Source organism: Orbicella faveolata, unplaced genomic scaffold (genome assembly GCF_042242905.1).
Source record: "Orbicella faveolata isolate gen_17 unplaced genomic scaffold, um_ofav_v1 contig_35, whole genome shotgun sequence".
In the NCBI taxonomy this organism is placed as follows: Eukaryota; Metazoa; Cnidaria; class Anthozoa; order Scleractinia; family Merulinidae; genus Orbicella; species Orbicella faveolata.
This window is the reverse complement of record NW_028301564.1, coordinates 19,402,501-19,430,000: the sequence shown is the minus strand read 5'-3', so window position 1 is coordinate 19,430,000 and position 27,500 is coordinate 19,402,501. Positions and strand designations below refer to the sequence as shown.

At 41.2% G+C, this 27,500-nt stretch overlaps 2 protein-coding genes across 6 annotated transcripts in view; both read right to left on the bottom strand.

Moving 5' to 3' along the window:
• Positions 1-1,500, bottom strand: part of LOC149103654 (uncharacterized) — a 1,511-nt gene extending 11 nt beyond the window's left edge. Inside the window, exons 1-3 of the mRNA XM_089273311.1 lie at positions 1,451-1,500; positions 903-930; positions 1-535 (exon numbers count right to left, since the gene is read on the bottom strand). The exon at positions 1-535 is cut by the window's left edge and continues 11 nt beyond it. Of these exons, the coding sequence (XP_089129437.1) occupies positions 308-535; positions 903-930; positions 1,451-1,500 (306 nt within the window). The 3' untranslated portion in view covers positions 1-307. The remainder of the gene's footprint in view (positions 536-902; positions 931-1,450) is intronic.
• Positions 1,501-6,597: 5,097 nt separating this feature from the next.
• The window catches only part of LOC110045184 (uncharacterized), a 37,840-nt gene continuing 16,937 nt past the window's right edge, over positions 6,598-27,500 (bottom strand). For 3 of the 5 annotated variants that reach the window (XM_089272713.1, XM_089272715.1, XM_089272714.1), the window contains exons 22-52: positions 26,540-26,843; positions 25,834-25,988; positions 25,026-25,218; positions 23,987-24,294; positions 23,095-23,314; positions 22,536-22,636; positions 21,719-21,962; positions 20,656-21,083; positions 19,687-19,969; positions 18,042-18,273; positions 17,472-17,492; positions 17,266-17,374; positions 16,733-16,870; positions 16,250-16,330; positions 15,917-16,081; positions 15,225-15,386; positions 15,077-15,130; positions 14,547-14,654; positions 14,212-14,285; positions 13,743-13,835; positions 12,911-12,944; positions 12,357-12,457; positions 12,019-12,268; positions 11,418-11,464; positions 11,202-11,235; positions 10,787-10,836; positions 10,029-10,275; positions 9,491-9,562; positions 8,954-9,038; positions 8,080-8,115; positions 6,598-7,652 (exon numbers count right to left, since the gene is read on the bottom strand). In XM_089272713.1, the coding sequence (XP_089128839.1) occupies positions 7,603-7,652; positions 8,080-8,115; positions 8,954-9,038; positions 9,491-9,562; positions 10,029-10,275; positions 10,787-10,836; positions 11,202-11,235; positions 11,418-11,464; positions 12,019-12,268; positions 12,357-12,457; positions 12,911-12,944; positions 13,743-13,835; positions 14,212-14,285; positions 14,547-14,654; positions 15,077-15,130; positions 15,225-15,386; positions 15,917-16,081; positions 16,250-16,330; positions 16,733-16,870; positions 17,266-17,374; positions 17,472-17,492; positions 18,042-18,273; positions 19,687-19,969; positions 20,656-21,083; positions 21,719-21,962; positions 22,536-22,636; positions 23,095-23,314; positions 23,987-24,294; positions 25,026-25,218; positions 25,834-25,988; positions 26,540-26,843 (4,479 nt within the window). In that variant the 3' untranslated portion in view covers positions 6,598-7,602. The remainder of the gene's footprint in view (positions 7,653-8,079; positions 8,116-8,953; positions 9,039-9,490; positions 9,563-10,028; positions 10,276-10,786; positions 10,837-11,201; positions 11,236-11,417; positions 11,465-12,018; positions 12,269-12,356; positions 12,458-12,910; positions 12,945-13,742; positions 13,836-14,211; positions 14,286-14,546; positions 14,655-15,076; positions 15,131-15,224; positions 15,387-15,916; positions 16,082-16,249; positions 16,331-16,732; positions 16,871-17,265; positions 17,375-17,471; positions 17,493-18,041; positions 18,274-19,686; positions 19,970-20,655; positions 21,084-21,718; positions 21,963-22,535; positions 22,637-23,094; positions 23,315-23,986; positions 24,295-25,025; positions 25,219-25,833; positions 25,989-26,539; positions 26,844-27,500) is intronic. The other 2 variants (XM_089272716.1, XM_089272717.1) reach the window with 2 other exon arrangements.

Below are 27,500 nucleotides of genomic sequence, written 5' to 3'. Positions count from 1 at the left end.
AATTTTTTATTTTCAATGCTGAAAGCAACAGCTACTCAGGGTGTTACAGCGAGGAATTACACCCAGGAAAGACGTTTTATTTTCTCTAGTAACTATTTTACTTTCGGCAACAGCAAAAGCTGTAATAGGGATATGGGCCTTGGAACCGAGTGATGTCACTAACAGAACGTGACAGCCCAGTCCCCGCGTGGCCGCATCCATAGTTGTAGAACGCGCCAATCGTTTCTCCCATTTTTGTGGCTTTTCCTGTTTTTCATGAATGGAAAGTCTCGGCACAAGTCTGAGCGCAAGTCTTCTTATCAGCCGCCTAATGCGCAAGGACGGCGTTTTCACAGCAACCAGTCCCCCCTGAACCGGTGCTCTCTCTGCAGGCAGCAGCGGCTGCCATGCGAAGAGACCGCCAGCCTAAGTCGTACAAAGAGTACTTGTCGTAACCCGCCACAAGGAGACTTTGGGACAAGCGGCCATTGCTATCGAGCACAGCGAATCCAGAAGGTTTCCCCGCTTTGTCGAGTACAGCTTTCAGTTTGGCAACCTTAAAAGACAACATAAACTAAATATCAGTACATTAGGATGAATGATCAATCTTTTTTTTTTTCGCAAGAATCATGTCGCCCAGAAGATTCTCATTTTCTGGCTGGAATCAAAGAATAGACCCGCCTCGAGGAGAATAAATGGAAGTACAGACTGATCAACAGTTTTAATGGTCGCAAATTACTTTTCTGTCTTCAAATGTTAAAACCACAATAATTTAGTCAATCTGGTTTGACTCTGTGCGTTAGTGTCTTAAAGTACATTGAACGAAACTGAAAGTTTAACGTATACGTAATACGATTCCCGCTTTTGAGAAAACCTGAGCGAAGTATCAATAATGGCAATATACGCAGTCATTAAAACCTGACCTCTTCTTCCAAAGCTTTATGTATTTTCCTTCGGAAGTTCAGTGTGAGCACGCATGTGATTTATGCTAACACATCTTGTGTTAGCACGTGGAGTCTCCCGAGACTCCAGTTGGAATATATATAAGGAGTGAATAGGTTGATATATTCATCAAGTGCGACACTACTCGACGGTGCTTGTAGTTTTCTTGTTTGTTTTGTTTATTTTTTCCACGTTTTTTATTTTTTCTTTAGTGAAGGTTTTCTGCTGTGCGTTCTTTGTTTTTTCGTTTTTCAGGCCGTAGAATGCCTTCTCCAGCAGACATCTGCTTCAGATGCGGAAAGAGAGGTCATTGGAGTTCAAGTTGCGGGAGGCTCAGCGACGGTCCTGGATTCGGGAATTACAGAAACACAACCAGACTTGGCTCAGGCAGTACATCTGGAGAGCAATCCCGCAGACCAGACGAGCGACAGTCAACTATTTGAACATGATGATGCGGTCGGATGTTTCGAAGATATCATTAAGGTAGAAGACTTGTTTTTGCCTTCTTTTGAGGTAGAGTCTGGTTCACTGGTCCCTGGTACAGTTCCGCCAGGTGTTAAGGGGAGACTTAAAGCTCATGTTCTGTTTTGGGAGAAGATTGGCGCACCACCTTTTATCATCGACTGTGTTAGAGAAGGTTACAAAATTCCGTTTTATGTTTCTCCGCCTCCAGCAGAATTTAGTAATAATCGTTCTGGTTTAGAACATTCCGAGTTCGTTCACTCAGCTATTCTTGAGTTGCTTTCCTCGGGAAGAGTTTGTCAAGTTCCGAAGAGTTGCCTCAACGTTATCAATCCGCTTTCTGTTTCGGTTCAAAGTTGTGGGAAAAGACGTTTGATTTTGGATTTAAGGTACATCAATCACCACGTTTTTAAGCAAAAATTCAAGTTCGAGGACTGGAGAGTTGGGCTAGACTATTTTGAGAAAGGTAGCCACTTCACCAAATTTGACCTCAAAAGTGGATATCATCATTTGGATATTTTTCCAGAACACCAGCCATTCCTCGGTTTTAGCTGGGTGATGTCTGACGGGGAACCTAGTTTCTTTATGTTTACAGTTCTCCCGTTTGGTTTATCTTCGGCGCCTTACATTTTCACCAAGTTGCTCAGACCTTTAGTACGGCATTGGAGATCTCAGGGAATACGTGCCGTTGTTTACCTCGATGATGGTTTTGACGTTGAGTCTACCGAGTCGTTGAGCCAAATTCATTCGAACATTCTTAGATCAGACCTTGCCGCGGCGGGCTTCATATCTAATGACGACAAGTCAGTTTGGGTTCCTGTACAATTTATTGTTTGGCTTGGTATTGTTTGGGATGGGATTCAAGGAAACATTAGCATTACTGAGTCGAGAATAGATAAGGCCTTGTCCCACATTGACAGCGCCCTACAACCTCGTGCGTTATCAGCAAGAAGTTTGGCTTCCATTGTTGGAAAGATCATATCTATGAGTCCCGTTTTAGGAAACCTCGCTCGAATTATGACCAGGCATTGTCAGATGTCTGTGGCTGCCGCCCAAGATTGGGATAGTGTATTTTTGCTTGATAGATACTGTGTAGTTGAACTTGAGTTTTGGAAGAATAATCTTCGTTCCGTTAACACTAGAAGCGTGTCTGATTCGGTCACTCCATTTGTTTCTATTTATTCAGATGCAAGTGATGTTGCTTGCGCTGGCCATATTGACGGGAAAGATATTTGTGCTCATAGGATGTTTACTGAGGCTGAACGTCAGGAGAGTTCCACTTACCGTGAACTATTAGCTGTACAGTTCGTCCTTAGTTCATTCAGTTCTTTTCTGCCTAATTCAAGAGTCAAGTGGTTTATCGATAACCAGGGGGCCGCAAGAATTGCGCAAGTTGGTAGTATGCACTTTAATCTTCACAAGTTAGCTTTTGACATTTTTTCGCTATGCTTTAAATTGGGAATTGTTTTGGACATTCAGTGGGTTCCCCGATCTCTCAATGATAAGGCGGATTACCTCAGCAAGATAATTGATTATGACGATTGGGAACTTGCCCCCGAGTTCTTTCAGCAGTTAAACGGTCTTTGGGGGCCATATACTGTGGATTGTTTTGCCTCTCACTACAACAAAAAAGTTCCTAAATATTTTTCAAGATTCTGGAACCCTGCGACGTCAGGTGTGGATGCGTTTTTCCAGGACTGGCGAGGCGAAAATTGTCTACTTGTACCACCGATTCCAATTTTGTCTAAAGTTCTCATTTTCATGTTTAGATCTCGTGCCAGTGGAACGTTAATTGCACCGCATTGGCCGTCTGCTCCTTTTTGGCCACTGTTGGTCAATAGGTTTTGGAGTTTTGTTGTTGATTACGCATTCTTCGAAGGTGCGCTAGCGTTGCGTTTAGGGCGCAACATTAACTCGCTGTTAGGCTCGTCAAGTTGGAATGGTTTTATCATCGCTGTCAAACTTAATTTTTCTGACAGTGTCATCACAAACCAACTGGATCGTACTTAAACATTATACACGCTGTGTTATTGTATTACAGTTTTTCAAGCCTTTTTTGGCAGTCCTTGGAGCCGGTTGGCATCAGATTCTAGCCGGATGGCAGCGAACTCTTTTAGCCGTTTGGCTTTATGGTCTAGCCGGATGGCAGCGGACTTTGGCCGGTTGGCTATGGATTTTTTCCTAAACTTTTCGCCGGCGCTAAATCGGCATAAGCACATCCCCTTCCCTCTATTTTATATTATCTCTTAGTATTTTTGCTCCCTTAGGATTTGACTGAAACCACTTCTTGGGGACGGACCTGTGTTGCCAAAAGGCGTTTAATGCTGAAGCACGTTTTATCGTCTAAGGCTAATTCTTCTGTTAAAAAGTATGTCGCTCAATACAGGCTTTTCTGTCTTTATATGAAGTCCAGAGGCCTAAGATTGGTTTTGCCCTGTGATAGTTTACTTATATCTGAATACCTGTCTAATCTTCACGAAACCATACGCTGTTGTTTTGTCTGCGTTTTGTGCGTTAAAATGGGTCCATGATCTCATTCCATACGGGATACAAGGTAATCCAGTTGATTCTGCACTATCTCGCAACATTGTGGAGGCTAGTAAACGTGTATTTAGCAGACCAGTCAGAAAAAAAGGAGCCTATTACTCCTGATATGATACGTCGAATTTGTATTAAGTTTGCTTATGAAGGCTGTAATCTTAGTGGTTTACGTACAGCATTAATTTTTGTTTTAGGCTTTTGTGGCCTCTTCAGGGTTAATGAGCTTTTGGATATACAGGCTTCGGATATTGTAGTTTTTGATGATCATCTAGAGATTAATGTTAAGCATAGCAAAACTGATCAATATGGGCAAGGCAATATTGTGTTTATGTCTAAAAGTGGTGGTCTTGCATGTCCTCATTCATTATTAGCCCGTTATTTTTCAGCAGCAAGTATTGATCTAAGTTCATCTGCTCACATTTTTAGAGCTCTTAAATTTGTCAAGAAGGGCAATTTGTATACTCTAGGCCCTAGGAGACTAAGTTATACTAGGTGCAGAGAGCTAATAAAAGAATCGCTTTCAGCTATAGGGATTAACTCCATCCCTTATAGTACTCATAGCCTTAGATCAGGCGGTGCTACCTTTATAGCAGACAATCTTATGAAATCAGGTACTTCTGATAGGTTATCAATGCTTCACGGGCGATGGAAATCAGAGAAAGCTAAGGATATGTATGTTAAAGATTCTCTGGAAAGTAGGTTACAACTAACTAAATATTTTCCTACTTAGGCTTTTTGAGTCGTAAAGATGTAACCAGTTTTCCCTCCTCACATTATTTGTACTTATTTGCCTAGCTTAGTGTGAAATGAATTAAAGCATCGTCGGGCAGGTGCTCTCACTCTGCCTGCCTTACAGTCTTGTGTATTTGTGTTATGCTTCAGCGTTCTGGAGAAGGAAAATGATTTTCCTTCGTACGAACGGAGTGAGGGAGAAGGAAATATCCGTTTTCCGTCGCCTGATCCTAAAGTGATACACAAGAAGCACATGATGGTTGGTCAAACTGTAGATTAATTAAGTGTCTAGTCGAATAGTTGTGCAAGCAAGTCCGCCTATTGAATAAAAATGTATCTGTCCTGATCAGACTATCGACAGAAATCTTTTTTCCACTTTTCAGGGACTGTACACAAAAGGCCGATTTCGCGATTTTGAACTCTTTTTTTGGCCGTACACTGGATGTGTCCCAGTGAGAGCGTGCTTTAGTGCCACAGACATTTTTCTCACTCCGCGCTCGGCTATTGCAGTTTAATTTGGCTTGTGGGCAAGTCTAGGTTCGAGCAATGCGTCTATTGAAAGAATGGATTTGTTATCGGTTACAGTGACATCATGGGCTCTGCGTATCTCTACAGAAGTAACCTATAGCCTTTTCTGAGAGCCTCTGGCCAAGTCCGAACATATTAATTATCATTACCTGAACTTCCCTCGTCATTGACGCTTCCTTCAGAAAGACAGGCGATGGCTTCGGTCTGACCACACAACCAAATTCAAAAACACATGAAGTTAGTGACGCGAAGCAAATCATAATTTGCGAAAACAATTTTTATATCTAGTGCTAGAAATTCAGTCAACATTTAACCCTACGATAAACTTTAAATTAGGAAAAACGGCAATTTGAAGATCGAAGAAATGGAGTTAAATAAGGTATACTCACGAGGCACCGAGTCTTCGGACATTTCCTCAGCAAAGAGGTCGTTTTATTGTCCGCTGATGTGTTCGCTGCCAACACCTCGGAAAATAGGGCTCCAATGAGCAAAACTTAATTTGAGAACAGTGTAATTCATTTTTCTTTTTTTTTTTCCTCAGGCTCGACTGTGTCACCCTGTCCAATACTCCGACGAGTGAATTTTACTTGGTTAAACTATACTTAGTACAAAGGTGTAATAATAATAATGAAATCTTCCCGAAAAATCATGTTGAGGGAACAATGTAAGTTTTGATAGGGGTCACAAGCTAATGTTATAACAGATTTAATGGCACGTGTAGCTAGTCAACGCTATTTGAATTTCAATCTTGATAATTTAGTGAAGCTAACCATTAAAAATTATAAACGTTTTGCATCTCCAGGAGCGCTATTAACACCTTCGTTTGAACACGTCGAATATGATAGGAAACAAATTCGAAACCAAAGGACTTCATTTTGCAACATCATATTTTGATTCACGGTTTATGATCATAACAGTAAACACGTTGGAAAGGAGAATTTAGACAATCATCAAGGAAGGAATAATAGATTTTAAAAATATATATTGGCGTCGTTGCGAAATGTATCTACAAAACTGGAAAGAACATATTAAGATATATGTAAATACATGGATGGCCAAGCTTGGGGGTCACATTTTTCCCAGTTCCAAAAAATTCTAATTTCTGAGACGTTGTTATGCTTGAACACACATACATGCCCCCAACATAAATTAAACCGCATGTAAAGTCTCTGAATTTGCAGAGCTATAACTGTGATTTTACAAATGACGACTAACAAATTGAGCTCAATTAAATCTGAATTGCTCTTTTCAGCAGTATGCAAAGATTTTTGTTGGGACACCTGTTTAAGAAGAGGCTATTGTGTGGAATAATCTTAGGGATATGGGTCTTTAGACAAAAATTGTATTCAGGAATGGGGGCACTATAGGTACACAGAACGAACATTTACGCAAGCACTACAAGTACCACGCAGCAAGTTTTAATTCTCTTTTTAATAAATGGAGAATAAATAAATACCACCCTAATAATGTAAACTATTTCTCCAAACCACACTTGAATAAGTTATGCTACGTAAAACGATCTAGTATCGAAAACATACAATTTTCAACTGCCGGTTAATTTCACTGAAAGCGACTTGCACTAATAACCTGCTGAACATCGAAATCACAGTTTGAAACATAGAAAGCAACCTCACACATATAAAGAGCTACCTTTGACGACAGCATGTCGAGAAGGTGCATTTCAATTTGGAGATAATACTCGCGACACACTGTACGCGTTGACTTAACGGCGCTTAAAAAAAAAAAAAAACAAAAACTGGATCAACTTGATTGAGGGATGCATAGGGTAATATCGTCGCTTATCATGCACGGCGTAAAAAGTTGGATTTTCCAGTCGGGTAAGTCAGGGTCCTACAATATATATATAACATAATATATTATCAATACGGAAGACTAGAATGACGTTTAAATTAAATTAAGAGATAGCAGGGACTTTCGTGTGGGCAAACGTAAGAGATGTTGCCATTCACTAAAATGGAAATACCCAACAAATATCTCATACATTCTCCTTCCTTTTGCTGTCGGTATAAACTAATCTTATCAAAAGCCTCCGACATTTAACCGTGGTATTCGCCAAGGTTCTGCTGCAATAAAACCCTTATCTGGCTTGGAAACATGCTTAAACATACCTCGAGTGACGTGCATGGGCTTTACGCAACTAGTAATTTCCTGCCAGTTAGCAAATATTTTTCTACCAAAATGGAACCAGCAAACTATGCTGGAGTACTTTCGTGTTTGCAGAACGCCACACATAAGCCTAGAACTGCTCGAGTCTTTCTCCAGTGAACACACCAGAAAACACCATGCAAAGAGAAAAAAGATCGAATTCACCATGGCGTACACCGTCAAAATAACCAGTGCTTTGGCTTTAAACATTTTAAAAAGATTTTGAAGTCGAGGGAGATTTTGTAGTGTAGTTCATTTATCTGGATCACCATGCAAACCGTTCAGCGGTCTCTCGGATGACTCTGCAAGTAAGAAAGTAAAGAACTACTAGTCAGAGAAGAACCAACTTGATGCAAAGAGCCCTTAATTCTAAAAATTCCAAGTCCAGAAATAATCTTTTTCGGGAATAATTTTACAGAACTGTTTCAGACTTTTTCAAGAAAACTGCAAATTTATCTTCTCGAAATTCACAAGGTACTTCAGTTTTCTTCAACACATTCTGTCTTTTCAGCATGTTGCAATGTGTAAGAATTTACTCAATCCCGAGTCAAGTTATTTCGTGAAATTTCTTTTCCAAGATATGTCCCGTTGTTTCGGACAAGATATCGCGACAATTTTCTATCATTGATGCTAGAACACGGAAAACTGCGAAAACGGCGATTGTTCGGTCCACTGCCTTGAACGAACCAAATAATTACTGACAATAACAAACGATAATGACGTAGTTACCTGGCTCGCGAAGGGCTTCAGGATCACCAGCAAGTTCTGAATCAAAGTAAAAAGATTTGTTCATATTATATGGGCTGCTCTTGAAAGGAAACTGAATAACGTGAGAAGCGCCCAGGCCACATCATCACACAAGCATTAGTCTACAGCGTTCACCTTCCCTGAAGACAAATTACTAAAATTGCCGCTACGCTTGGATTAGTCATAACACGAAGAGGCGGATTGTGGCGATGTAAACGTGGGAAGGGACATAGGGGAGGGAAGTGGGAGGGGAGGGGGGGGGGTGAAACGGAAAAAGGGACAGGAAAAGAGGGAGGGAGGAGAGGGGGGAAGAAACGAGGGAAAGGCGAGATAAGAAGGAGTGTAGCTGTTTTTCTTATTGATCAGTTTCGCAGGGGATCTTGTGTTGAACGGGAAGAAAAGCTCGCGAGCACTTGCAAGACAACACCACCACCGACATCACTCCAAAAAGTATAGAAAAGATACACTGATATTTGGTGTTGTGCTTTATCTTTTCTCTAACACCCGCAGTAGTCCTTAGCTATCACTTGCGTAAATCTGTTCACTTGACTTCTAATTAAAGGTGGCTTATTGCAGTTTTCCGCTTTCGAGGGACTAATAGAGCCCAGCATTTACTCGTCTAAGACGTTCCACGAAGTTTCTTACTTCTCTAATTACTGTTTGCTAAAGTCTTTATCATCATATTCTGGTCATTTATTCACGTTTGCATTGTTCAAGTGTTGCACATGATGGCCAAGGGCTTAAGCAAAAAGTAATCAGAGAAAGAAAAACATCACGAACATTTAACAAAACAGTCCGCCAAAAGTTGGCAAAAGAGTCGGAAGCTCGCCCAGGAGGTTTCTTGGTGATACCATACCTGGAAATCCGTCTAGATGAGCGAGGACACCTGAGGATCCTTCTGTCCGGCTTTGCTCTTCTGCAATTCGAGCCTGCAAGTCTGCCTGGGAAAACCAAAGACGCGCGTATGTTAGAAGGTTTTACCGTCATCCTCTTTGTAATTCATTTATTTTCAAATGTCGCGTCCGGGTAATTTCCTTCCAGTTAATTAAGAACCCCGTGCGCAGACGTCTACTATTGCCTGTGTTCAACTTTGTAGCTTGAAACAATGACAGTAGATGTCTGCATCCAAGCTATTAATTGAGTTGATTGGTCAGGTGCTGTATTCTCATGATGTATCTTCTAAAATCTGATGTTAAATTGTAAAGGGAATTGTAATGAATCACTCCTCGACGAGGAAAATACTGACTGAAGGAGCGAATGACGCGTTGTAAGTCGTTCGTAATCCTTCAAGATTTTCCTCAGTTTTGGGTTTGTATCATTCTCAGGGCTCTTTCAATTGGAAGTTCTGTTCATGTAGTGAAAGCCAACAACCTCAGTCACAGTCAGTCGTTACCTCCGTTAATCCAGTAAGTTTGGTAGGAAGGTCATCCAGAATAACTTCGTTGTCATCTTGACCATTGGCGATCTGTAAAACAAACACAAACATAAAAAAAAGATTTGAGTATAAACTCTCGGTATGAGAGTGTACGTCACGAACTATATTTTAAAGCCGAAGGAGATAGAGAAGAGTGAACGGGAAATTTAAAGAATTTGCCCTTTCGACAGACTGGCTAAGTGGTTCTTTGCTTCCAAGGACCGGGCGAAAGTAAATTAAGTTCTACTGTAAATTCATTAACCTATCCGTCACGTATTTAGAAATCATCACGACAGGAAGAGGAAATGAGAAAATTAGCTGCGAGGAGACGTTATTTTAATTTAGTTCCGCATTCTTGGAACGACGGTTTAAATGAACAAGTTAAGGATATTTCACGCTAAGGAATTAACAATTAACAAGACACTGGTTCTAACAGTTTCTTGGCTTGTTCTCAAAACCTGCCTACTTGGTATAGTGTGGATAAATTAAGGAAACACCAGCCGTTGATCCTACTGACCTGTCCGTTTTGCAAATACCCAGATATTCCTGCTGCAGCAGCTGCTTCAGCCGCAGCCTCCACGGCCTGCCGCTGCTCATCCTGGGGTGCACCGTTATCGTCGCTGTCGCTGGGCCCGTCTCTGTTGTTTCCACGGTCTCTGTTGGCGGATGCTGCCGCTGCTGTACTTCCTTGATATTCCTCTAGCTTCCGCCTGGCATCAGAGTCATCAAACGACTCCTCTCCGTCTTCTTCTCCACTTCCAAAACTATAATAAATGGTCAAAGAAAAACGTTATAACACAGTTGGAAGGTTAGAACTGATATCAAAGGATTGGAAATTAGCCGTTTGAAAACCGTATTTTTGTTTTCGCGGTTTACTCGAACCTCAACAACCACCTCTCTATAACAGCTACCTGACTTTAACTGCTATCGCGATCGTATGTCAGTCCATACATTTCTCACTTACTAAAACCTCCGTACAATAGTTAATTAATTCTACCCTAGATTGGCCGTTGTATAGCTCACAGCGGTCAAACGTACGGCGCGCGCGTAATTCTCTCTTCGTTTCCGCGCGCGCGTAGTTCCGTCTTCGTTCCCACCAATACTGCCGCTCGACGTCTCAAATTTACTAAAAATCCTAAGCTAAAAGTTAAGATAACGTTAACTTTTCTTACAAACTTCAAGGCCATGAAAATCGTAGGTGTATAGAGGTTTGACGTATTGTAAACCACATTGATCACAACTGTTATATCCATCAGACAGTAAATTTAACGTTACCTTGAAAAAGGCTTTGATTCACTTGCTGACAGCTCCAACTTTACGCAATTCTAAAATAAAACAGAACGGAAAGTACGCTCTTGAGTGAAAATGCTGCATTACTAACGAATTGACAAAAGGGAAAGAGAGTGATTTTGACAATTCAGGTGAAAAAAAGTTCTCTGGAAAGGAAAACAATACAGACAACTGATGAGACAACGCCGACAGCGACAACAACAACAGCGACAGCAATAAAGAACAGCACAAGAACCAGCACCAGGAACAACAACAACAACAACAACAACAACAACAAAAACAAGAGCGGCACCAGCAACAACAGCAACAACAAAGGGTCATCAGTAACAACAACAATAGCAGCGGTAACAAGTCAACAGCAGAAACAGCCGCAATAACAACACCTCCAAAAACAATTTACCTGTGGAGAATCTAGGATGCTATTATCTTGTAAACTGGAGGAAAAAAAACAAAAAAGGTAACATTGTTGACAATTTAACTGAGAGTTAGATTAAACAAGGAAAAATGAGAATGTTTCAGTGCAGACTTACAATTGAAGTTGCACAGCGAATGCAGGCTAAATAATGTAAAGGCAATTTTATTTGAGATGAGTTTTGTGAGTTTTTACAGCTGTTACCTTGACGTTCTTTCTTCAAACTGACTTGCCATTACGTCATCTCTTGCCTTCAAAAAAAAAAAGTTTAAAGAACGTTTAAAATGAAAGTAATGACACTGCAAAAGATAAGCTCAAACATTTCGCACATCAAACAAGAGCAATAGAAACAACTGTAAGACATATAGTGATGAGACAAAAGAAACAAAATTGATTTAATCCAAACTCGAGGTTCTACCACACTTGTTCACAGGCACAAAGACCTTTGTGCGATTGCCAATTAAATAAATATGCGTCGTTCGGTGACAAACCTTATCAAATTAACAGCCTTGTGATGGAGGTATTTAGAGGCCCTGCCTAACGAAGCGAAAGGAATTTGAAGGAGAGTTGCGCAAAAATTTAGTTCTTATCAATCGTAAGTCAAAGAAGAAAAACAAAATACTTGACGACCCTCAAGAAACGCAAACGAACAAACAAAACAACAACAACAGCACATGAGTGAGTTCAAATTCTCCGTCAGTGCAAAGAAGTTGACGAGAGTCACCAAGAACGTAAGAGCGTTCCAGGCCAAACAAGAATTAAAGTTTGAACTGCTGATTTCGTTTAGAAAATTAAATTAACAAACCTTTCCCAGATCTTCCTCCTCAGCTTCTTGCTGCTCTTTGGAGATTGGCAAGGCAGCTCCACCTTCCTCACCCTCTTCATCTTCTGGTCCTTCGTCATCTGCACCCTCGTCTTCAGCTCCTGACTCTTCTGATGAAGAGGACTCCTCGCTGCTTTCTTCATCTTCTTCATCTCCCTCATCTTCCTCCACTTTTTCACCTTCTGCCTCCTCAGGTTCATCAGCAGCGCCGACTCCTTCTTCCTCCACAGCACTAAACACAAATGTGTAGCACCAAGTCAGCCATCTGCTAGCAAAAGCTAAGAGTGTAGAAGTACTTGCACAGGTAAGTTTTTCCTAACCTGTCTTCGGGGGGATTCTCGTCCTTCTCCTCCGTATCATCGCCATCTTCTTTGTCTCCGTCCTGACCTGTCCCAGTGTCAGTGCTGGCAGAATCAAATCCCTAAACACATAGCCACAAGCGTTAAGTTTGTTTACTACGCACACCAAGACCGGAGTTTTTTTTTATATAGCTTTTGTAATAACTAAAAGAGCAATCATTTTCGCGTGAGAAAGACTATGGAATCCTGGCATACCACAATGACAATCGTATCGGACAATAACTCAAGATTATTACCAGGAGTCAATATTCTATTCTTTTATGAACCCTATTTTAGCATTTATTTTAGCATTTCCTCCCAAGTATCTTTTTGCTCTTATTGTAATTTTTTCTACTTCACACTTGTTACGGTATACATTTCAACGATCGCGTTTTTTATTCACTATCTGTCGAAGATTGCAGACTGGCAATCGAAAGCTCCGAATTTTAAACTATTTTAACCAGAGAACGTTTTAAAACTTTAACAATATCTAATGCTAAACTAGAAGGCTTGGCAAACACAGCAACTGAACTAACCTGTCTCCAAGTTGGTCTCTGACTTGCTCCTCGACTGATATATAAAACAGAAGGACACACCTTGTTTCAACCCCTTTAGTCTCTATATAAGCACCGAATCACTCCTCACTTACTCTTGTACACTTTGCCTCGCACTACTAAGGAAACTGTGGTTTTGAATCAAGAGGTTTTACTGAGATGATCAACTCATTCATTATCATCACTTGCACACAATTAAGGTGAATGTTTCTTTTAATCTCTTTTTTAAAACTAATTGTTTCTGAAAAGCCCCAATGAGGAGGCGCAATAAGGTATTATGCACGTAATTTTCCATATACCAAAGGTTAAGAGAGGTTAGGAATTCATCTCCATTAACTGAACTGTATTTAAGGTCATTCCACTTTTTTGGGAAACTTTGCCTATTGATTGTTTATAATGTAGGAACTTAAATTTTGAAATAAAAATGAGGGGTCCCCACATTCGTTTAGGAGCAACAGCACCTTGTTTATACCCATTGAACCCTTATAATAGCACCATGATTGTAGTCACGATTGCTTGCAAAATTCACCTTTCCGACGATTGTTTTTTGTTCTACACTGGGAATTGGTCCATATTCATTTTACACAGGGAAATTTATCACTCCATTCAAAACAACAGGAGAAAGGAAAAAAAAAAAAAAAGATAGGTCACCACACTCGTTCGCAAGAAAATGACGACTTACCTCTATGGCGAGGTCCAGCCGTAAAGAAAAAGCCGCCATTTTTTAATGCGCGCGCGCTTATCACGCGTGAAATTATGCGCAGTAGGGATGCGCAATGCAATACTGGGGAATGACCTTAAGAGGAGCTCTTACCCGTCTAAGTCCTGCATGAGTCTAAAAAACGCCAGCTCGTTGAACAGAATCTCGGACATGTCTACCAGCATATCCTCTCCACAGTCTTTCATTCTAGTGAGATAGATACATTTGACATTCACCAATAGTTACCATCTTGTTGCTTATTTTGTCGTAAAAAGCTAACAAAGATTACTTTCGCTGTTTTCTTCTTTCATTGGAGCGGTGTCGCAAGTAGTCAAGCAATTACTTTGGTTTTGGTTTTACTACGGTTTGGTAAGTACCTAGTTCGCATTTGGTTTAAAGGCACTTAAAAACGCTTAAAAGCTTTCAAGGCACTTAAAAACGCTTCTCGTTAGAGACTGGCTGAAAAGCAAACGAAAAATCTCTTTATAACCAAAACGGTACAACGATAAAAAAAAGCAGACACACAGTAAGAACAACGATGTGGCGGCGTTCAAAAGTCACTTAAATCAACGAAAGGACATACTTTCTATCTGTGAATCTAGAGAGTGAGTCCTGGAGAATGGAAGCCAGCTGTTTATGGAAGAATCTGCCAAATTCCTGACAAAACAAGTAAACAAGGATGTTATAGAAACGATTATCTAATTAAGGGGGTATTACATACCTGTAATAATTTCGTTACTTTTTTCCTCCAGGTCAAGTTTCATACGTTTAGGAGGTAGCAAGTAGAATTTTAGCCTTTAGGTGTATAGAACAATCATTTTCATGACGCGGATTCTGCAAGTTGCTGTCATGTCGTCAAGAAAGAACAAAAACAAACAAGCAAACAAACAAGAAAAATTAGAAAACCCAAAATTGTACCTGGTCTTCATTGACTTGAATCCTTGATAACACGAGGTTTCTGATGTAACCAAGCAGCTCAGAAGTGCAGTTATCTTCCATGTGTTCATTCAGATAAGGAATCACTTCCTAAAAAAAGAAAAGAAAATAGACCAAGAAGAACATTTTCAAATAACAAAAACCTGCCACGGTCCTTCAAAGCTGTAGGAAAGAGAACAAGTTTTAGTTCAACAAATAGGCAAGTTTCCTATTCTTATCCTCAATCAAAAATAAAATACTGGTTATGTCAACACTGCACCACACTGAAAGGTTGACGTTAAATGCCACGGTGCCCATATATTGTCGGAAAAGGCTTGTTATTTGTTAATCGTTCAACACAACTATCCGACGTTGTACGTCGAGTGCTCAGGACGCACTTTCGCTGGACAATGGCAAAGCAGCAGTCGGTTTCGAAGATAGACTATTGCTTAATTTGCGACTTGTTTGATGAGCAGGCACTCACGTTTCAGTTTCAAAATGTACTCTCTTCCTAGAAATTTGGTGGAACTTACCGACATGATGGACTTGATAAGATGATCCAGGGCTTGAGTGTCAATCCTTGGGTACTGTCGAATAAGTGAGGAATCGTCTGCATGTAACACGAAATTCTCAGAACTAAAAAATGAGAAGAGAATCACTACCGAGAATTAAAACACTTACCTGCACATCTGATATGGAGGATTCGCTCCCCACGTCACCAGCAGAGCTTGTGGTGACGTCATCTTTGACGATCTTGTCCTTTAACACGGAAGGACCGGTCATCAATTCACCCAGTTTCCCTTCAGTTCTCAGTCTTTCATACTCCCGCATCCTGCTCAGCGCCTGTAAAGACAAGTTCAACGATCTAAGAAGCCTTTTTCTAGTACACTAATTAACCCTGTTAGAAGTTTACCAGATAGAGCTCCATTTGAGCAGATTCACATCACCTGGCCTGGATATTCCTGCACGTCTTTTGTTCGTTAAGGCTGGTTCACACGTTTGTTTGAGATAAGCACAAGCGTTAACACAAGCACAAGCACAAGGATGTTCACACTAGCAACAAACGCACGTGCAGTGCGAATCACATCGCTGGAGAAGGAAGATGGCGATGGTTGAATTCTTGCGCTTATGCTTGTGGTTATTTCACCCAGTTCCCACTTGTGAAATAAGCCGGCATTTAACACTAGTGAAATAAACATGAGCGCCAGCACATGAAAAAGGAAAATATTTCTTTTTCTTATGCTTACATGCTTGTGCTTATTTCACCTAGGTACGCTCTAGCGTTTTCTTGTGCTTATGCTTGCGCTTATGCTTGTGCTTCTCTCGCAAATGTGAACCAAGCTTTACGTCTTACACAGTTTGAAGTTCCTTACCTTGTCGAGGTGTATAACAGTGTCTCCCAGGCCTTCAGAGGCGAATGGTGCCTCCCCCGTGTGACTGGATGTAGGAGTGGACAGGGTGCTTCCAGACTCCACATTCTCTACATAGTCATAGATTCCTTCCGTGACGGTTTCTGCAGGAACCGCGCCCTCCCTGGTCTGTAGAGTATGAAAATCACAGTTAGCACTGGGAACGTTTTCAAGATAACCTTGTACTACCGTAATCAACATGCTAATAAGATCTTTCGTCTCTCGAGGCGAGGTTTCCTCAGGATATAACATGAATCAAAAAAGAAGAAGAAGAAAAAAAAGAATGCTGTTCCCCACCTCTGACTCGTCGTCTTCAAATGTCTCCACTGTTTCACTTGGAGTCAGTTCAGAGTTAGAGTTCAACCATTCCTGGAATCGCTACAATGAAAGGAACAATCCAAAAAATATAAACAAAACAGACAAAGGAAATAACAACCAAACCAAAAACGACAACCAGGACGACAAAAAAAGGGGGAAAAGATACAAATGAACAACCCATGTTCAGCGAATTTACTTTGGACCACTTTCCAGAACGGGTAAATTCAAAATTGAGAAATTTTCGATCAAGTAAACAAGGGCACAGCCGTTCAAAACGAGACGGCAATTCAACATAAAACCATTTGAAAGGTTGATTTAAATTAAGCAGTTTACCGTGGTGAAGAGAATTTTGTGCTTTGGAACATTGTAAGATTAAGTAGTAGCATCTACATGGAGAACATTTTAAGTCTATTTTAGGAAACCGCGTAAATATAATTATGTGTACAACGTTAACAGTCTTACTGCCTGTTGCAGAGGCGCTCCTTCTGCACCGACGGAATCCTCCGTTAAAAATCTCGTCACCAGGTCCTGTAACGCATACAGGGCGCGCTGCCTCAGGTAGTCTGAAGTCAACAGCTGCAGTTCCCTGAACAACTCGAGCTGGAAAGAAATTCCAAACAAAACCCATGTCAGTCTCGATGCCCAGGTCAATCAATTATTGGGAGATTCTGACAAGGACGAAACCGGTTGTACAAACATAAATGGAGTTCCCTTGAAATAACTGCGTCAAGTTCAGCCATCTGCTCCAATCTTGGTCATCCTTGTTTCCTTTGCCTTCATTTGTAATCCTTTGGTGACTTTCTACATAAGAAAACGTTTTCGAGGTTCCCTACAATTCGAGGACAATTTAAGCGCCTGCCAAACTGTCTTGGTACTTTAACGCTGGGCTTAACTGCCAACGAGCTCCATCATGATAACAGATTCCCCTTCTATGTAACTACTTCTTCCTACGAGTTCTATGCCAGAAAAAACGAATAAACAATGGGAAACCGTACCAGAAAATGTGGCCTGGACTCATTTAAAGAAATGAGGGTTGCAACTTCGGAATAGATGGAATCTCTGAGTGCCTCAAAAAGCGAAAACTCACTTCCAGCTTCTGAGGCTCTGTAACAAAAATGGGAAAAGGTAAACGATTAGCACGGTCGAGAGAAAGAAAATGCATTGGTCGTAGTAGAAAGTATTCGAGTCAAGGAAAACCTACCTATCTGCTTCTTGCCAAGAGCTAAAGAAAAAATAAAATGAAATTAACATTCCAAAAAGAGAATCACATCTTGTTATCGTACCCAAATGCTCTGTTCTCCAATCGGTACTTTATCAGAACTGTATCAGAAACCCTGTCTACTGTCCTGACTTTCTACCATAGCAAGTCAATGACCTAATATCGCCGAATCTTTCGAAGGGCGAATTTAGGTATGATGAATGAGTGTATGTACCATGGGTTTGGTACGCTTAGGTAACATATCAGGCTCGTACGTAGGCTCGCCATGGACATTTTAACTCTACTGCCTCTCGCCAAAATATGAATCATGGCTCGACCAAACTCGCCAGGCATGCCACCGAAGCGTACCAAAAAAAGTAAGGTTAGCTATAACAACGAAAACAGCAAAGATTTATGCTTAGATAAACTTTACGAACGAATATGTAATGTCGTAAACTTCGAATCAAGCTATGAAGCACTTTTCCTACATGCAAATTGTCTTTCGCTGCCACTGCAAAGAGTTTAACGCAGAGTGGCTCTGAGATTAGGACGCGGTATAATTCCCTCACGTACCCTCTTGCCACATCATGCGCGTCTCCCGGTACACTGGACGCTCTTGAAGACGTTTCCACTGATTCAGCTGCGAGCTTCTGTGCCAAATTAACCGCTGCGCTCTTCTGTGCTGATTTATCCTTCCGTGCAAGGTTGGCTACAGCTGACGCCCTCAGAGGTGTGTTAAACGTGCGACCGATCACATCCGCGCTGCTGTCTGTTTTAGTTGCATTTGCACTTGTGGATGCCAGTTCTGAAGAACAGAAAGAGTACACCATTATATTATGATACATACCAGTTATGCAAACGCTTTCAAGTGTATACCATGGAATATATCACGAATCACTTGTATTTTCTCGGCAAACTCACGATCCTTTAAGCGAGTGTGTATACCAAGAAAGTACAAGAGGGATATCCCATGGTATACCACGAGAGAGTGTTGGGTAACTATTTTACATCATTTCATAGATTAAATCAATCTTAGGTTTTGTAATTTTTGTAATTTTAGGTAGGTGTCCTCTATCAGTAGTGGGTTATCCCTGGGCTAAAACAATTCGACACGTTAGTCAAGTTATTGTTATTCTAGTTTCCAACACAATCAATGGAACATACATATACGAGCGGCCCACGATGGAAAGGTTGGTTGTAATATCAGAGTATAACACGGATTTCTTGTATTCTGATTGGCTGTATTTTCTTTGGCATGGTATAAAGGTAACTACATACATATTTCAGTGTTAACTGATTATTTGTAGACAGTAGTGTCTTTTTCGAGTCTGGTAATCCAAGGCAGTTTTCACCGACGTTGTTATCAGGATAAACACTAATCAAGGCCTCGCTTGGTGTTCTATTCCACGAATACGTCACGTTTACTTCTTTGTACCAACAAGACAAACGTCTTAAACTAAACGTCTCGTTTGTTTGCATTAATCCTGTCAATTTACATTGCATCATTAACACTGGCCACTGTGTCGCCAAAGCAAAGAGCTAGGGACTGTTTCTACATAGTTTTTTACAAGGGACGCAAAAAGCACTTCTTCGAGCACTAGAAACTCTAACTTCAGGGTTCATAAAACTCAGCTTTGTACATTCAAATCGGTTGCAACATATTGCTTTTGTTTCTCTATTAAGAGTTTGCAATTTTGCATTTGCCTTTTTGAAGACGGAGACACGGTGGCTTCATGGTTAGTGCGCTCGATTCCGGATCTAGCGGTCGGGGTTCGAGCCCGGGCCGGGGAGATTGTGTTGTGTTCTTACGCAAGACACTTTACTCTCACAGTGCCTCCCTCCACCCAGGGTTTTTTTTCAATGCTGGGGGCAACCCCACGACGGACTAGCATCCCATCCAGGGAGGAGAAGTACTCCTAGTCGCTTCATGCTACAGAAACCAGGATAAGCTCCGGCGTGATGGGCCACTTGGCCCGTATGCAGACTTTTCACCTTTACCTTTCTTGCAGGCGTGTTGTACTCTAAACAATTATAATTACATGGATGTTTTGAAAGTATCAAGAATTCACGTCGAACATTCATACAATTGTAAACAGTTTCCAATAAGTTTTTTATAGCAGTTAGTTGTATGAAATTGTAAGTCCAGAGGTATGACTCTGGGCATGTTTCTTTTGGCATTTACTATTTATTAATAAAGAATTCTTAAGGCTTCACCTACCTTGGTATGAACTGGGATCGTATTTTCGTTCCTGCCTGATGTTACCGGGAGACAGACCCACTCCTATCACACTAGGGCCAACCTCCCGAACCACCATTACTGGGTTGGCTATTCCTGATGAGGTAGGGGGAGGCGCAGGTTCAACAGGATGCCCATGATGAGCAGTAGATCTTGGACTTGGTATGCCTGTGTCTGGGTTTACACTGAAAGACTCTTGAGTTGGCTTTGTTCTGTTGCCAGATGCTTGCTCGCTTGATTGAGGAGGCTCGTTAGCTGCTGCTGGCTGCAGAATAAAATGACAATTTACTAGCAATTCACCTTTGTTTCAAGGTCTATACGCTGCTCCTTCATGACGTGACAATTATCTCAACTCCTCCTTTGTCAGGTGGTGTCAAGGGTCGTTATATCAATAATATTTTACTGAGACACAGAATACACGTACTTAACAGCCAAATGCCAGTAAATCCTTGTTTCTTCCCAAAATGATGCAGAAATGTGCGCCGCTACGAAGACGTTTCTCAGCATTATATGTATATAGATGTGCCCTGAGGACCTGATCATCTTCTTCAAACACGACTGCTGCACTAGGTGGGCAACACCCAGCTTTGATAATCCGCCTGAAATGGTGTCACCCCTTGTTCTAAGAACTTAGTTGATAACACTGATAATAATTCACTGATAATAATTCTGATACTGATTCACTGATAATAATTCTGATAATAACTCACTGATAATGATTCACTATAAAAGACCTAAAAACGTCGTCAGTGCGAAACAGCCTTCCTTCACCTGTATGCTTATTCTAAGAATTTTGCGCACAAGAAGACAGCAAGACTCCTAGCTCAAAACAACCATCCCCACTAATCTCCTAAATAAAAAGAGCACTTAAATGTTTAACGCACATGGTAATTCAAATATCAGTTTCGTAATTCTAGCTGAACACATACTCAACTTGTAAAAATTACCCACCTGCTGGCCGAACTGAGGATGCCAAGCAGTTCTAAACATTGGAGCTGATGAAGGTGGCTGATATGTACTCGTAAAAGGGGCCTGACTAAACAGAGGAGCTGAGAAAGGTGGCTGCAATACACTGTGGGACGGCAGACTCATAAACGATGGAGATGTGTTGTTGATAACGCTTGGAGTCGCAGACTGGGGTCTATGTGGGGACGGATTGCTATCACCAAGAGCGGAAGGATTGTAAGAAAACAGCTGCTGGAATTGTTGCTGAAGGGTCGCCATGTCTTGGTGTTGTTGCTGAAGCTGTGCATAGCACTGATTAAGGCTTTGAAGAATCTGATGTTGCTGCTGCATGTAGCGCTGTTGATCGAAGAAACTCTGGAGTCCTTGGTAGGCTTCTTGTTGCCTCTGTTGATACTGCTCGAATGGATTCCCACCTAACACACAGAACGAAAAACCCATTTATATACCACTGATGCTAAGGTAAAAATTTAAACGACTATATGCAGATGTTTGTCAGTAAAGGTCAACAAATGCTGTCGCTATACGATGTTTGCCCTTCTAAGGTCCGAACTCTTGCTTGAAAGTATTCACGACTGGGCAGTAGTTAATACACTTTCATTTACAGGTTATAAATGCCACATGAATAAATCCATAGTCAAGTAAATTGTTCGTACCAATACAAGAAAGTAAGTCAGTAACATTATTTCAGCTCAGGTTGATGAGGCTAATTAGGCCCCTAGCAATACAGTCATGCTAATATACCAAGAAAAATATATAAAAAATATCAAAAAAAAAAAAAAAAAAAAGACATACATAAAATACTTTAAAGAGTTATTCAACGCTGTATTAGGCAATACAGAAACAATGTGGTCAATGCTAGAGCCATTTTAATAATGAGAGTGTTGTTAACGCCTTTTGCTCTCTCGCACATGAAGAGGAAAGAAAGAAAACAATGGATCACAAAGTGTAACAACGTACATAACACGTATTTTTAATGTAGCGGCTGAAGTGCAAACCACTTTACCACTTGTCAGCGCAAATTTGTATCAAATCAGCTTTGTTAACTTACCCAGACCTGGTACTGGGCTAGGAAAGTTCTGAAAACCGGGACCTGAAGCAGGCCCGCTGGGAACATTTCTGCCAATCACTGTGGACACCAGCATTTGTTGATCCCTGAGGAGCCCATTGCACAGGGTGGTGAGGGTGGTGACTTCCTGGTGAAGACGCTCGCAGTGCTGCTCCCATGCTTGGCGTTCCATGTTAAACTGTTCCTGTTCCCGTTCCTTGATAAGCTGCTCAGCTGGTGTAAAGTTCTGTGGAACAAAGAGATAGTTTAACAGTAGCTATTCAACAAGTCACCTTTAAGTATAGCCTCCTACACAGGTATTCCGTTGGTTCAACAACCAAGCAGCTAAAAGGATGTCTAGAGCGTGAAAGACTATAGCAAGCCATGTTAAGTTGTTCCTGTTATTAGTTCAGCAGCTCAGCTAGAGCAAAGTTCTGTGACATCATTTGAGTACAGGAGCTAATCAACGATTTAGAAAGCCATCTTTAGATCAAGTTTAACTGCTTCTGACCTCAGTTTAGCTGATCAGCTAAAATCAAGTTCTGTGACAGAAAACTAGGAGGTATTCAACAATAGACAACATAAAATACTTTACAAAGGTACATAACTGTCGAAAAGGTAATCATACATGTAAATTCTAAACAAAAACACAGACGGTTACGACTGGAGAAGATTGAAACCGATGACGAATGGACTAACTTATAAAATAACTTCCTGTCAGCCTGTCAACAACTGATAAAAGGATGGACCCATCCAGAAGTACTTTCTTTTGCAAAGTACAATAACACCATTATATTGGAACGTAGTTTGTCCTACATACTTCTTGTCTGATTCTTCCTCTTGAATTCCTATCAAAGTAGAATGTTCTAGGCCAGTCTTCAAATGTAAGTCCTCTTTCTCGTTCCCTTTTTCGGGCCCCACCTATGACGACAGAATACATTACACATTACTGATCTTCTCTCGTAAACACCCGATCAGCTTTGATTTCATATAAGTAAAAAAAAAAATTATGTGGAGAAGCACTACAAGAGTTGTACTGGAATGTCTTTGAGCATTCAAAGGATTCCACTTCCATAAATATTTCTGGCAAATTTTTGATAAAAAGACTAGTAAAAAAGTGTGTTCATTTTGTGACTGTGTTCTATGCTCAATGGGTTTACTCTCAAGTGTAGAACTACAGAAGAAGTTTCACTTTCAAGTCAGAATGCTTTCGTCAAACACTTTCAAAAATTGTGTATTTACAATAAAGCTCATCATCACAAAATTTCTCGTCTCGTTTTGCTGTGTCGCCTTGCTTTGCCTTGCCTCGCCTCGCCTTATCTAGTTGCATTATGAAGACTACGCACATGTCCCAAGTGAGGAACACGAACTCAGACTACCTGACATGGCGCTTCCATCAAGCTTGCGTTTCTTGCCGCTACTGGGCTGTGAGGCGCTGTCTACACTGCCTCTGAAGGCTGTCATACGAGGCACTCTTTCTCTACTCCTGAACACTGCCTGAGCTCCTCCAGAGAAAGCTTCTGGTTCAAGACGCTCTTCTTCTTCCTCTTCTGCTTGAACTATTCCATCAGGATAATCATCTTCTACCTCCACTGCGATCTGTAATGGCAAAATAACCATCAAAATAAGCATCAGTAAACAACAAGCTACAAAATAAATTGAGGTTCTACTGTTCTATCAAACTGTATTACCCCAGTGTAATTGCTAAAGAGCAAGCTGTAACAAAATATTTCCACTCTTTGCGACTTTTCCTAGAGTCAAACTTTCATGTAGTATGCAGCAAAAAAGCGCTGTTACACCGGGGAATTCCTCTTGCTACTTGTCTCGCAAGTTTGATGCAACACAAGTTGTAAGAAAAATTGCCCTATATTATACCCTGAAGTACAAATCATGTCTCGAAACGTTTTCATTGCAGCAAGGGTTTTACAAAAAATCATGTTCTACTTTTCGCAACGCTTAATGTAGCGGAAACATTGCAAGACATGTACATTTCAAGAGGTGTTACACAACGTAAACACCCGTGCAATTTGTCCCGCAACTGCCCCCCTCCCCCCTCCCCCCTCCCCCCTCCCCCCCCCCCCCCCGCAAAAAAATACTGGGCAATAATGCAAGTATATGACGTAGCATTGCGTAGTGTAACAGCGCGTAAAGGTTTACAGTCTGAATCAGTCATGGGGTTTACTAGGTTATCGCCATATTGGTTTTTCATTCTGATAGAAATACCCACACCATCTATAACCTCCTATTGATGCACATTATTTTCTCTGTTACCTCTGCTCCTTGGTTCTCCTCATCCGACTCATCTGCTGACACTGCTGAGTCGTTCTGTGTACTGCTGGGCTGGGTAGAACCTCCCCACGTAGCTGTGGTGATATCAGCACTCATCATGCTCACACCAAACCCTTCATCTATGTCTCCACTTCTGCCGCTCCTCACAGAGTATGTTCCACCTTCCGAAACATCGTCCAGGCCAGCCTTCTTTCGTTTTTCCAAAAACTTCTGCTTTCGTTTCTTCAGCTTTTCCTCGTGAAGTTCCCTCTGACGTCTAAGTTCTGACCAAACCAATGCACTTGGACGAGCTGCAACGACAGTCAAACTACATGAAGTTCTTGAACGTTTCATCTCAAGTCTTGGATTCAAGCCAACCCACAGCTGTAATGAAAATGCCCTCTCCTGGGGCGTAGCCAGAATTTTTTAAAGTGGGGGGAGGGGGGCGGAGTGAGGGTACTGTCAAAGTGAGGGTACTCACTAGATTGTCATGTCGTTTTCGCCACCTGTTGTAGGTTGTTTGCTTAAAAAAAGGCTTACAAAAGGGGGGTTCACGGGCAACTCAGGACCACCCCCCCCCCTAGCTACGCCCCTGCTCTCCTCCGCAGAGGCCTCAGCAGTTCCCTGCGCGCTTTTTTTTTCTTATGGAAGACTACTGCATTTGCATTTCACTTTGATTTTTGAGAGTCGGTCCAAAAAATAAAGTATTGTGTACTATTGCATCGTATAATAAAAGTCTAGGCCAGCATCTCACAATGATGCACACGTAATTCAAGCCTGCAGTGCACGCGTTTTCCGTGTGCACGGTGTGCTCGGTATTAGCTCATGATCGAGTACGTTCGCCGCCATGTTGGATTTCAGCCTCACTCCCACGCCCTAGGACCCCTTTTTGTCTCTCCCCAAGCCTCTTCCGAGTTTGATTCCGCTCGCTTGATAAAAACGCGCTCGCTCGCCAAAATACGCCTGCATTGCAGGCTAACGTAATGCTTCTAAGATCTAACTATATCTAACAAAAACTATAAACACATCTCTAAAGATTCACCTCTTGGGGGCTCGCTGGAGTCTATAGATCTGGCTGCCCTCAAATCAATGCCATAAAACGGTGTCTGGGTTGAGATTTCTCGATTAACAGGCTGATGAATGATTGGTCTCCTAGAGTCAGCTGATCTACCAATGGTGAAAGTATCATGCCTGAGTAATCCAGCTGACTCAGGTTTTTGTGGCTGTGTTCGCGTCTAAAGAAAAGAATTCATAGTCGTTAGCAACACATTTTAGCCTGGGAAAAGGCTAAAATTCAATATAGAGATCAACCTTTGCATCTTTTCGCCAGTTTTATCACCGGTGTGTCAATTTTTACTTTATTAAGATTATGGCGTTTACAAAGATCTAACAATATACATTTTTACAGTGTTTGTTTGATTGTCTTTTTGATATTTTCAATGAATTTTGCAGCTGCTTTGGCATCTGAGAGATCTCTGAACAATTTTGAAGTCCAAGATGGCGGCTTTACATACCATGCGGAGATACATTGAGAGTGAGGGGGGAGGGGGGGGGGGGGGAGAGGCACGAAGAGCCTTCCCCCGGCCCATGAGCAAAATAAATGCTGAATGTGTTAGACAGTAGGTAACTGTAACTTCCAAACATTTTTCGTAACTCTCTTTGAACAAACACCCTCGTCCAAAGTCATGGTTTTGTCGTCATTTAATTGAACGAGGTGTAGCTTGTACATGTACATGGGCAAACACAACAAATTAATTCCACAACACGAGTACGTACACGCACGTATACATTCATTTATACGCTGCGTTAGAGTAAGGATAAGAATAATCTGCAATGCACAATGTTCATACCTGTGTTGAAACTGTCTTGTGAGCTTCAGAATGTTGGCTCATTCTTGCTAGTTCCTGTTGTACCTCCAGTAATCTTTGTCTCTCTTGCTGCAGCTGTTCAAGCTCTGCAGTCTGTTTCTGTAAGTATCTTTGGTACATCGCCTCTTGGTCACTCCCTATTACACAAGCAAGGCATGTCCTCTTATATCACTCCAGACAAGTACGTGTATGTTTGAATCACAGAATGCAAAGAGACAGACATGTCAACATAAGCACCTAAATGTACGTGGTACAACCATGTTACATGACGATTTCTATAAACGTTCTCGCAATCTCTTGCAAAGTAATTGTTGAACAACAGTTAATTCTTTTCTCCCTGTTTGACAAACAAGTGCTATTACATTTCATATTCTACGAGAAGTTTGAAAATCGGAATTTGCCAAAGCTCAGACGAAACTGGACAACCGCGTTGAACGAATCTGAAATGAGATTGGCCGATTGCTTGGAGCAGCTGTCTAGCAACATTGGAACATTGTACCACAACGCTGGAAAGTTTCCCCCGAAAGAACAACCTGTTTGACGGTGAAAGGAAAGAGCTCTGGCATCTTAACTGCCCGTATGTTATCTTACATTTAGCAAACGCTTATGTACCTCAGAGCTAATTGAAAGCCCTTGCATAAAAATAAGTGGGTAAAATGAAGTAGCATTAGTTGAATTAAAGACCAACCATCAAGATCCAGCATTCTGTTTCTGTTCAAAGAAGCAGCTGCAGCGGAAGCCACAGTAACCACTGCTACATCTCCACCAGCCCCTTCATCCTCAGTACCTGTAGTGACTTCATCGTCCTCATTCTGCCTGTCTTCTTCCTCATTGTCACCTGAAGTCTCTGATCTGTTGCTTTCGTCTCTTTCCTCCTCCTCCTCATCACCATCATCATCATCGTCATCATCGTCATCGTCATCATCAAAATCGTCCTCGTCAAAGCTCAACTCTGCCAACTCCGCTGGTAGAGCTGGTGATGTTTCTGGAAACTAAATCCAATAGCTATTGTTAACACTTTAATCACTAGTTAATTTATTGATGGGTTGGTTGGTTTGTTGCAGTGTAAAGTACCGCTCAGAGATAAGCGAACCATCAAACGCGTTTTAAACTCGTTGACAAAAAGAAGACGCACTTGTGCGTTTTCACCAACGCATGTGGAAACTCGTTTTTCAAAAGCGTCTTACTTTTGTTATTCATGTCCTCGCCTCTAATTTGTTTTCTTTTGTGCACTTTCTCAGCCAACTCCATGGATTTTTTTTAAACTGAATTGAAGATGGATGTGATTATGAGATAAACATTAAACTAACTGTGTCGCGGATTTTACCCAAATTAAGACAAAAGAAAACGGCCACCAAACTGAGTGAAATATAAAAATAGCCCCTTTAAACAGTAAAAGATCATTTTACAAAACAACAAATACAAAAGGCTGAACAGTTTTCGAAGTTAATCTCGTTTGTTTGTCACCTTTAATTACAATGCCTGAGAGACGTTTCTGTTTGTAATGAAGCTACATGTATGGTTTGGTCATTTAGATTCATAAAAGTAATTTCTTTGCTAATATTAAGTTACACTGCAAAACTTCATAACTAGACTAAACTCAGCCCTGACACAGTCTCTTTACGGAAACTTGGACTTTCAAAAACATG